This window comes from Trypanosoma cruzi, genomic scaffold, assembly GCF_000209065.1.
Source record: "Trypanosoma cruzi strain CL Brener 1047053516405 genomic scaffold, whole genome shotgun sequence".
NCBI lineage: Eukaryota > Euglenozoa > Kinetoplastea > Trypanosomatida > Trypanosomatidae > Trypanosoma > Trypanosoma cruzi.
In genome coordinates this window covers 246,372-257,439 of record NW_001849532.1, presented here as the reverse complement: position 1 = coordinate 257,439, position 11,068 = coordinate 246,372, and the positions used below count along the sequence as shown (strand labels likewise).

The following is an 11,068-nucleotide window of genomic DNA, read 5'->3' as shown; positions in this document are numbered from 1 at the left end:
CAAGCCATGTGCCAGCCACGCCACGCCACGCCGCTTCTCCCATTGGTGGTGTTGCTGCTGATGTACTGCGCCACTGGGCGTATTGCCGCTGCTGATCCCGCCACACAATACCGCTGTGGGTTTGACGAGATGATGAGGAGGAGCGGCCCGCTGCCGACTGCGGTGGTGCGTGAGGTGCCGCGCAAGGGACAGGGCGCGATGCAGGCGTACACCGTCGCCACACAGGATGACGACAGTGACTGGAGGCCGATCCGCATTACGGTGTCCACGGAGGATTTGGAGAGCAATAAAAAAAGGAAGAAGATGTTCTGCGAAAAGGCTGGGGAAACATGCGAAACCGTCTTGGGGGAAAAGGTAGACTGCGAAGCAAGACACATATTTTCGCAGGAAAAGAAACAATTGTACACTCAAAAGATTATCCCCGGTGCTGTCAAACTGCACGCTGAGCGGCTACTTGTGAAACCCACTGCTGATAAAATAACGGTTCCGAGGACTCTGAATGAACCGTGTAACCACTTTAATCCTCCTAGTGAGCACATAAGAGACGGTGTGCCTGATGCTGACTTTATCATCTACGCCGCTGCTAGGCCATCAGGTACTAAAAGCAGGGCTGTTTGGGCGGCCACGTGTATCACATGGGATGATTCTCGTCCCTCTATTGGCGCCATGAACTTTGATCCAAATTACATGACTGACACGGCGTGGAGCGTTCGCGTTGCCGCACACGAACTTGCACATGCTCTTGGGTTCAGCCAAAGGAATATGGAAGAAAAGGGCATGTTGAACTCTGAATACATTGTGCGTGGGAGGAGTCGTTGGATGGTGGCGGGGAATCACGTTAAGGCGAAGACGCGAGCCCACTTTGGTTGTAAGACTCTCGAGGGAATGGAGCTGGAGGACGAAGATGGTGCATCGGCAAGAAAGATCCCTCACTGGAAGGAACGCCACGCGCGGGACGAGCTGATGGCTCCCACAGTCGGTGCCGGCTACTACACGGCTCTGACGATGGCGGTGTTCGCGGATATGGGGTACTACCGCGTGAATTGGAGCATGGCGGAGCCGATGAGCTGGGGCCACCGCAGTGGCTGCGACTTCCTGGAGAAGAAGTGCAGTGAAATGACAGATCTCCCCGCCAGGTATCCTCACATGTTCTGCGATGCTAATGACAATGAGACACTTCGCTGCACCTCTGACCGCCGTCACGTCGGGACGTGCACCGCAAACATCGTTGAAAACAAGGGGTATCCTGCGGAAAAGGACGTTTGCCCTGTTGTTTCTTTGTACTTTCACGAAACATCGTCTGGGACAAAGTACAATGCGTGCTCGGACGTGGCTGTGACTTCTCTCCCTGGGTCGCTGACTGGCAGGGACTCGTGGTGCCTGGATGCGGAATTGGTGGAGAGGAATGATAACAGCAAACATAAAAGCGTCAAGGGAGTGTGCGCGCAGGTGTCGTGTGAGGGGTGAACAGTGAAGGTGAAGTACCTCGGCAGCAGTGAGTTTGAGCCTTGCCCCGAGGACACTCAAATCTCAGTGACATTGAATGGTTTTGAGCAAGATGGAAAGATCAAGTGCCCCACGTACGGCGAGGTGTGCACCATTGCCGCCAACGGCAGCAGTATTGTCATTCCGAGAGCGTTGGAGGATGATAAGCGGGACGAGCGAGGAGAGGAAGGAGAAGAGTCTGTGGCTGCTCCGGCGTTGTCTCCTGGAGCGGAAGCTCTTACAAAGGCGTCCCCTGCCGATTTGCCTGCTGAGGAGCACTCGTCTGAAGAGGGACCCAGTGAAGAAGCGTCCACTGCTGAGGCGTCTCCTCCAGGTAAAAATTCTGAAGCTCCAGTAGTGCAAGCGGCATCGAAGCAGCCTCAACAAGAAAGTGAAGCAGAACAAATGACAGCGGTGGAGGCATCGGGCACTACACAGCAAGTGCCGGCGAATTCATCGCAGGGAAGTGTGGGGAGGGCGACGGTTTCGAACATCCCTGCCGTTGGAGAAACAACGGGTGATGGCGGCACCGTGTGTGAGTGGAGGGTGCTGCCGCTGCTTTTCCTGCTGTTGGGACTGTGGGGGTTTGCCGCTCTGTGAGGAGTGACTGGCTGCCGCGTGGGACAATTGCGACCTCCCCTGCACAGAATTAGTTCCCCGGGAAAAATTTTCTCTGACAATTTTTTTGGTGTTTTTGTGCGTATTTTGAATTCCTTTTTTTTTCTGCTTTTGTTCTTTTGTTCTTGTTTTGTTCTTTTTTCTTTTGTTTTTTCTGTTTTGCTCCACTCTTTTTTCTTTTTTGATTTTGGGGGGCAATCACTATGGACGCTTTTTCCTTTCTACTCTTCCCTCTTTTTAATTGTTTGTTGCCGCACTCTTCCTGTGAGGGGTGCCGTGTGTTTCCCGCCCAACTGCTCCACTCGCACACCCACCGACACGCTCATGATGACGGCCCTGTGCGCCTCGCCTGCTGCACGCATGAGGAGGGGCGGCGACAAACGGCGCGTTGAGGGAGCCGTGACGTGTGGGCGTGCGACGAGGGCCTGTGGGGCGGAGCACACATTTCTTTCCCTCTTGTTTTTTTTTTGCGTCCAGGGCTGGCAGACACCCGCAGCGCCACGCACACAGCCACACCCTGCCGCCGTGCTTTTCTTTTGTTTTTGTTTCTTTTTATTTGTGGATGGGTATGTGCCGCCGCGTTTTTAATGGGTTTTGCTTTGCGTGTGCATTTCTTTCCCCTCTGATGATTTTCTTTCTTTTGCTGCGCTCACTCTCCCGATGGAGTGACGCGACTCCCGTCATGTTTTTTCTTGCTTCTCTCAGTCCCACACACACACGAGTGACTGTGCGCTGCGGGCCGCACTCACACGCCGATGAAATGGCTGAGGGGAGCAGCGACACGCAGATGACCCCGTGAAATGTAATTGATGTGCGAACATATATGGAGGGCAGACGGTTGAAAGACATGTAACTATTTAAGTTTCTTTGCGGGCAATGTATATACAGACAGTTTGGTGTGGCCACACGGCAGTCAGACGATTTTTTTATTATTTTTAAATTTGGGTGAGACAGTGATGGACGATTTTTTCAAATATAACTATTTTGTGCGATGGAGTTTATATAAGATGAGGGGGAAAGTTTTTTTTTTTTTGTTTTAAATAAATTTTGTCTGGGTTGCCGCTGGTTGGGCTGCAGTGCAGTGATGAGTTTGAGCAGTCTTCTTCATGTTGTTTTCACCATGCAACTCTGCCGTACATGTTTGTGCGTCTCTCCACATACTCTGCTCCCTTTTTCTACTTCTTTTCTTTATGTTTCTGCAGGCACACACAACCAGACACACACACACAAGATGCGCATTGCAGTGGATTTGGATGCTTCTTTTGTAGTGCATGCTGGCAGTTGCGTGTGGCGGCTGTTGTCCTCTTCTGTGGCCATGAGGAGAAGGGAGGAGGGAGGGAGTGCGTAGCCGGAGTCTTTTTTCCTGTGGCTGCGTTGGGTTGGGCTTCGTGTCCCAGTGAGGACTGGATGGCAGTGTGAATTTTGTAGCCGCGTCATTACTAACTGAGGGTCCGCTTGCGCCGTGTGTGTTGTGTGGTGGCCGCGGGGCTTTCGGCCACCTCCTTGGGGTTGTGGAAATGAACTGGGGGGAGATGGTGGTGGTGGATGCCGTCTCGTGGTGTGTGAACTGTGCTGCTGGACCTGCTGCCCTCTCTTCATTTTGTCTACTCTCTCTCGCTGTATCCGCTGTGCTCTGTTTCTCTCCCTCTTGTTCCATTCTTTTTCTTCTGTCCCACAGATCAGTTCACTGAATTCAGCAAATATACTACGGGTGATGATGATGACGATGGTGACGGTGCGGCGCCGTGCGGTGTGCGCCGTGTTGTTCCTTGGGCTCTTGTGCTGCTGCTGCTCGTCCGTGTGCGTTACGGCGGCTGGGAGTCCTGGACATGTATCTGGTGATGCGGATACGGTGGTTGTGCCGGTGGATGTGTCGTGTCCTCAGAGTGACGGCAGCCTGAGCTATCGCGTGCGTGGGGGTGTGTGGGCGTGGACGAAGTGTTCTGCTGCCGGTGCTGAGGCTCAGTATGAGAATTATACGTTCAGTGGCTTTGATGTGCGCATGCATAGCCGAAATGGTGAGCTGGGTACTGTGTGTCATGTGGCCAATGCGGTGTACACATCTAACAACTGTGCTGCCAGCTGTGCAACGAAAGGGGAAGGGGTCACCGTTGCCTTCACGATGAATGTGACGACACATGAATACGCCGGCCTTTACGAATTGTGGTGGCGTCAATTTTCTTCCGACGGAACTATTCCTGCGCTTGCCCGGAGCAGCGATGCTGACCAGACGGGCATCTGCCACCCACCACCGCCCCGTGAAGGGAAGGATGAGAGAAAATCCGGTGAGGCAACGGCGCCGCAAGTCAGTGCCGAGCCGTCACGTCAAAACGAGGGTGCGCGACAGTCTGCCGCTGCTGACGCGCCCCGTACCGTCGATCCGAGTCCCGCATCCAACACGGAGAGCAACACGTCTAGGAAAAAGCCTCGCACTGCAACCGATCCGAACGAAAACGTGGCTCCAACACCACCCAAGAGGAAGCCTGGCATTGCCACGAGTCGGAACATAGAAATGGATCCGAATGCATTCGTGACGAACACTGCGCCCGCCACCGCGTTGAGGATGGCAGTGGGCTCGAAGGATGCCCATAAGAGTGAAGCCGTTGACGGCAGCGGCGAGCACGTTCCTGGGGAAATTGCGGGAGGAATGAATGTTCACAACGTCCCCGGAACACCAAAACGGCATCAAGAAATGTGACCCTGCGCGATCTGGAGCGGCGTGAGTCCAGACGGCCGCCTCGCCCTGTTTGACGACGTGGAGTTGATACCACGCGATTCAACTGGCGACCGCACTGTGCGTGTGTGCGTGTCTCTGGCGCTGTTGCTGCTGCTGCTGCTGGAACTGTGTGGAGTTGTGGTAGTCCTTCGAGCGAAAGAGGGTGGAATTGTGATTCCCCACGAGGGATATTTGCCGCATACTTCGCGCTTTTCATATCACTGTTTTTTCTCTTCTTTCTTAATGATTTACAGATCGCTTTTTAAACCTTTTTTCTTCTTTGTTACTGTTTTTCCCTTTTTTCTTCTTTGTAATGTTCTTTTTGATGCTTTTTCCTCTGGAGTAATAAGTACCCTTTTTTTCTCCTCATTATTTAATGTTCGGTTGATGTACACTGGAATGGGCGAAGTGCTTCCCTCTCTTGTGTGTTTCTTTTTTGTTGTTGCCCACACGCGGTGCCGGCTCCGCTGCTGTGCGTCCCACGGACTGCAGGAAAGGAGGATTGGAAGAAGAGGCCGGATGCCGCATGAAATGTGAGGGATGTTTTGTGGGCTCGTGAAGCAGTACAATCAGTTTTATTTTTACTTTAATTTCTTTTTCTTGGTGCAGGCAATATGTATGTACAGAAACACAAGGTCGATTGATTGTGCTGCTTGGCGCATGAAATAAAAATTCTGCTGAATGAATTTTCTCCATTGTTTCCGGGAGCCCTGCCGGACACTCAAATTGTTTTTTGTTTTTTTCCAGCTTTTTTTGGCTTTCTGTTTGCGGGGCGGTGTGCGAGTTCTGCAGTCGTGCCAATTCCAACTGCCTCATTGTGTGTTTGTTGCTGCTGCTACCATTTGTTACTGTGCGGTGGCGGGGAGTTAGTTTGTGCCGAAGGCTGCACGCAATTGACGGGAGTGATGATGGCGATGATGATGACTGGCCGTGTGCTGCTGGTGTGTGCCCTCTGCGTGCTGTGGTGCGGTGCCGGCGGTGTTTATGCGAGGGACCTCGACAACAAGGCACTGGGTGGCTGCATGGCGTCGGGAGTGTTGGGTATGAATGCATCGTATGTGCCGAACGGATGTAATAAATACATGCCGACGCCGCCTTTGCGGTCAGCATTGCCTATCCCTGCCATACAAGCCGAAGTTCAGCAATTGACGGACGTTTCTCGGGATGACATCATTAAATTATCCTCAGACAATGCTCCAGGTTTTGGTTCTGGTGATGGAAGCAGAGATAAAGGTGCAGCTGCTCTTACTGGTCCTGCTGTTCCTGCTGCTTCTCCGACAGGTGTTGTTCCAGGTGCTGGTGACTCTGCTGTTCCTGGTCCTACTGGTGCTGGTGGTTCTTCTGGAAGTGAAGGTGATTCTCTGGTCCCTTCTTCTTCCGGAGATCTTCCTTCTCAGAGTAATGGCACGGTGATCACAAGCAGTGATTTATCCACTACGCATAGTGGATCCAGAGAATAAGAGGTTTCGCGACAAAAAGAAACAGAGACTCACGACCCCTCACTGCCCAAAGGATTGGCACAGGAGGCACTCCCCACTGTACAGCAGTCACAAATTTCTACTTCAGAAAATAGTAATACGGGTTGCGGAGAGGAGGTGTCGGATTGCGGAAGTGAAGGAAAGTTGGAAAATACAAAAGCGGAAAAAGAGGACTCGGAGGCACCCAAAACACAAGAATCACCACCGACTAAACATAAAGAATCAAATGGCAATGAGGAGAACCCAACGGAAGCATCAAGTACGGAATCTCAGAATACGAAAGCCCAACAAGAAATAAAACCGCCAGTGGATGAGAGTGACAGTACGGGCACCGATGCATCCATAGCGGTTGCCGCACAGAGTACATCGGCCGGCAGTCAAGAAGAAGCAACTGAGTCATCTTCCAATGGCAGTCATTCTCCACTTCAGGGGGAAGTATTCACTGGAACAGACACTCCCGAGGATGCTCCATCTCCGGGTGCCGCAGAAACAGAAAAACGCCAAGGAGAAAATGTGACGAAAGATGGCGACACCGACAGCAGCCCCGCGGCCTCCCACACCACCTCCCCTCTTCTGCTTCTTCTTGCGTGTGCGGCTGCTGTGGTGGCCGCGTGAGAGTGAGGGAGAGAGAGCCGTGCACCGCCCGCACACACACTCGTCTTTCACTCACTCTCTGTGTGTGTCCCCTTGCATGGACTCTCGCCCTCACCTCATCCCACGAAGCACACACATAATGTGCCCATTATATATATGCATGCACACCCATGCAGGCCCGTTGGTGCTCTCTTTTGCACGACACGCACCGCTGCCGTCCTGCCTGGCTGCATGGGCGGAGCACCGTAACCGTTTTCTTGTTTTTTTTTTTGTTTTTCATTGCTTTGACTGGGCGACCTCTCCCTCTCTCTTTCTCTCCCTGTGTGTGTGTTTTGCTTTACGGGAGCAATGAGAGTGTGTGCGCTGGTCGTCCCACGCTTCGGCTTTTTGTTTTGTTTTTCATTGCTTTGTGGTTGAGAGCACCCATTCCGCGGGCTGCGTGTGTGTGATGATATGAGTAATTTCCGTGAGTGCTATCCGCTTCTTTTTGCTGTTGTTTTCTTTGGATTCCCTTGTGCCTCACAGCTGCTCCGTAATTATAGGCGCTGACGAACACACAAGCACATGCGCACACGCACACCATGTGGCACACGCTGTGTAGCGGCGTGACCGCTGGAAGGGCAAGCACAAGGTTGTGGCTGCGGACACTATGGGCCCCTGTGTGTTGGCGCTTGTGGTTGCCTTTGGCCACGCTCATATCCGCCGTGTTGGAAGGGCGGCGTGGTCGTGGGCCGGTGGAGAGATCAGCGGCGAACACGGTGACTTCCACGCCGTGGACTCACAGTAACCTTTTGGACAGTGGCGGTGCGGAAGAAACGGTCATGATCGTTGCAACGCCGTTACGCTTGTTTTTGAGCATCCCGAGAGAAACAGTAAAAATATATTTGCACGCATGACTCTTCCCATTCCCGCTTCAGGGCTGCCCATCGTGATGAGGTTGCCGTGCGGTGGCGTCACCCCTATGAGCTGCTGGGATAGAAAAGGAGAGCGCTGTGCAAGTGGTGGCTGTTGCGTGGCCGGTCACACAAATACTGCGACACCACGAGGAGAGCAGACCAAACACTCCGCGTGCAGGGAGCGTTGCGGCCGATGAGGAATGCGTGCGACGGTGATGGACGCTTCCTCGACGACGGATTGACGGTTTTTCCCTTTGATGGAGTCGGTGCGCACGCGGTGTGTATGGCCGCCTCTGTGGTCCCCTGTTACTCCGCTGTTTGTGCCGCATCCTGACGCATCACTGGCACTAAACTGTTTCCTGTTTCTACTCCCTCTTCTTTTTTTTTTTTTTTTTGCCTCTCTCCTCCCACAGCCAGGCTGCACTGCTGCTGCTGTTGCTGCTACTCACACGAAACAAAGAAATGCAATTTACTCAAGCCATGTGCCAGCCACGACACGCCACGCCGCTTTTCCCATTGGTGGTGTTGCTGCTGATGTACTGCGCCACTGGGCGTATTGCCGCTGCTGATCCCGCCACACAATACCGCTGTGGGTTTGACGAGATGACGAGGAGGAGCGGCCCGCTGCCGACTGCGGTGGTGCGTGAGGTGCCGCGCAAGGGACAGGGCGCGATGCAGGCGTACACCGTCGCCACACAGGATGACGACAGTGACTGGAGGCCGATCCGCATCAAGGTGTCCACGGGGGAACTGGAGAAGAAACGTAATAAAAAGAAGACGTTCTGCGAAGAGGCTGGGGAAACATGCGAAACCGTCTCGGGGGAAAAGGTAGACTGCGAAGCAAGACACATATTGTCGAATGAAAAGAAACAATTGTACACTCAAAAGATTATCCCCGGTGCTGTCAAACTGCACGCTGAGCGGCTACTTGTGAAACCCACTGCTGATAAAATAACGGTTCCGAGGGGTCTGAATGAACCGTGTAACCACTTTAATCCTCCTAGTGAGCACATAAGAGACGGTGTGCCTGATGCTGACTTTATCATCTACGCCGCTGCTAGGCCATCAGGCACTAAAAGCAGGGCTGTTTGGGCGGCCACGTGTATCACATGGGATGATTCTCGTCCCTCTATTGGCGCCATGAACTTTGATCCAAATTACATGACTGACACGGCGTGGAGCGTTCGCGTTGCCGCACACGAACTTGCACATGCTCTTGGGTTCAGCCAAAGGAATATGGAAGAAAAGGGCATGTTGAACTCCGAATACATTGTGCGTGGGAGGAGTCGTTGGATGGTGGCGGGGAATCACGTTAAGGCGAAGACGCGAGCCCACTTTGGTTGTAAGACTCTCGAGGGAATGGAGCTGGAGGACGAAGATGGTGCATCTGCAAGAAAGATCCCTCACTGGAAGGAACGCCACGCGTGGGATGAGCTGATGGCTCCCACAGTCGGTGCCGGCTACTACACGGCTCTGACGATGGCGGTGTTCGCGGATATGGGGTACTACCGCGTGAATTGGAGCATGGCGGAGCCGATGAGCTGGGGCCACCGCAGTGGCTGCGACTTCCTGGAGAAGAAGTGCAGTGAAATGACAGATTTTCCCACCAGGTATCCTCACATGTTCTGCGATGCTAATGACAATGAGACACTTCGCTGCACCTCTGACCGCCGTTACGTCGGGACGTGCACCGCAAACATCGTTGAAAACAAGGGGTATCCTGCGGAAAAGGACGTTTTCCCTGTTGTTTCTCTGTACTTTCACGAAACATCGTCTGGGACAAAGTACAATGCGTGCTCGGACGTGGCTGTGACTTCTCTCCCTGGGTCGCTGACTGGCGACGGCTCGTGGTGCCTGGATGCGGAATTGGTGGAGACGAATGATAACAGCAAACATAAAAGCGTCAGGGGAGTCTGCGCGCAGGTGTCGTGTGAGGGGGGAACAGTGAAGGTGAAGTACCTCGGCAGCAGTGATTTTCAGCCTTGCCCCGAGGACACTCAAATCTCAGTGACATTGAATGGTTTTGAGCAAGATGGAAAGATCAAGTGCCCCACGTACGGCGAGGTGTGCACCATTGCCGCCAACGGCAGCAGTATTGTCATTCCGAGAGCGTTGGAGGATGATAAGCGGGACGAGCGAGGAGAGGAAGGAGAAGCGGCTGTGGTTGCTCCGGCGTTGTCTCCTGGAGCGGAAGCTCTTACAAAGGCGTCCCCTGCCGATTTGCCTGCTGAGGAGCACTCGTCTGAAGAGGGACCCAGTGAAGAAGCGTCCATTGCAGAAGCGTCCATTGCAGAAGCGTCCATTGCTGAAGCGTCCACTGCAGAAGCGTCCATTGCTGAAGCGTCCACTGCAGAAGCGTCCACTGCTGAAGCGTCCATTGCTGAGGCGTCTCCTCCAGGTAAAAATTCTGAAGCTCCAGTAGTGCAAGCGGCATCGAAGCAGCCTCAACAAGAAAGTGAAGCAGAACAAATGACAGCGGTGGAGGCATCGGGCACTACACAGCAAGTGCCGGCGAATTCATCGCAGGGAAGTGTGGGGAGGGCGACGGTTTCGAACATCCCTGCCGTTGGAGAAACAACGGGTGATGGCGGCACCGTGCGTGAGAGCAGGGTGCTGCCGCTGCTTTTCCTGCTGTTGGGACTGTGGGGGTTTGCCGCTCTGTGAGGAGTGACTGGCTGCCGCGTGGGACAATTGCGACCTCCCCTGCACAGAATTAGTTCCCCGGGAAAAAATTTTCTCTGACAATTTTTTTGGTGGTTTTTGTGCGTATTTTAAATTCTTTTTTTTTTCTGCTGCTTCTTTTTTTTTCTTGTTTAGTTCTTCTTTTATTTTGTTTTTTCTGTTTTGCTCCACTCTTCCTTCTTTTTTGATTTTGGGGGGCAATCACTATGGACGCTTTTTCCTTTCTACTCTTCCCTCTTTTTAATTGTTTGTTGCCGCACTCTTCCTGTGAGGGGTGCCGTGTGTTTCCCGCCCAACTGCTCCACTCGCACACCCACCGACACGCTCATGACGACGGCCCTGTGCGCCTCGCCTGCTGCACGCATGAGGAGGGGCGGCGACGAACGGCGCGCTGAGGGAGCCGTGACGTGTGGGCGTGCGACGAGGGCCTGTGGGGCGGAGCACACATTTCTTTCCCTCTTGTTTTTTTTTTGCGTCCAGGGCTGGCAGACACCCGCAGCGCCACGCACACAGCCACACCCTGCCGCCGTGTTTTTCTTTTGTTTTTGTTTCTTTTTATTTGTGGATGGGTGTGTGCCGCCGCGTTTTTAATGGGTTTT

General features: G+C 53.3%; 2 protein-coding genes and 2 pseudogenes across 2 annotated transcripts, besides 11 other annotated features; all 4 read left to right on the top strand.

Moving 5' to 3' along the window:
- Positions 1 to 2,346: a sequence feature (heterozygous, non-Esmeraldo-like haplotype).
- Tc00.1047053506289.250 lies at positions 7 to 1,722 on the top strand (annotated as a pseudogene).
- Positions 2,200 to 2,286: a sequence feature (A-rich).
- Positions 2,347 to 5,958: a sequence feature (areas not merged during assembly with more than two copies in the genome that could not be assigned to a particular haplotype).
- Positions 3,024 to 3,046: a sequence feature (AT_rich).
- Positions 3,124 to 3,152: a sequence feature (AT_rich).
- Positions 3,818 to 4,801, top strand: Tc00.1047053506289.240 (uncharacterized protein; the record flags this gene model as incomplete). The annotated part of the gene is made up of 1 exon (XM_813458.1): positions 3,818 to 4,801. One exon carries the CDS (start codon positions 3,818 to 3,820, stop codon positions 4,799 to 4,801), a length of 984 nt encoding a protein of 327 aa, XP_818551.1.
- Tc00.1047053506289.230 lies at positions 5,725 to 6,912 on the top strand (annotated as a pseudogene).
- Positions 5,959 to 5,965: a sequence feature (areas merged during assembly that could not be assigned to a particular haplotype. This can correspond to areas where the two haplotypes were merged or to regions with more than two copies in the genome that were merged during assembly.).
- Positions 5,966 to 6,201: a sequence feature (haploid, non-Esmeraldo-like haplotype).
- Positions 6,054 to 6,163: a microsatellite.
- Positions 6,202 to 6,379: a sequence feature (areas merged during assembly that could not be assigned to a particular haplotype. This can correspond to areas where the two haplotypes were merged or to regions with more than two copies in the genome that were merged during assembly.).
- Positions 6,380 to 11,068: part of a sequence feature (areas not merged during assembly with more than two copies in the genome that could not be assigned to a particular haplotype) that runs on past the window's edge.
- Tc00.1047053506289.210 (surface protease GP63, putative) lies at positions 8,250 to 10,451 on the top strand (the record flags this gene model as incomplete). Its single annotated transcript, XM_813457.1, has 1 exon — positions 8,250 to 10,451. One exon carries the CDS (start codon positions 8,250 to 8,252, stop codon positions 10,449 to 10,451), a length of 2,202 nt encoding a protein of 733 aa, XP_818550.1.
- Positions 10,564 to 10,661: a sequence feature (A-rich).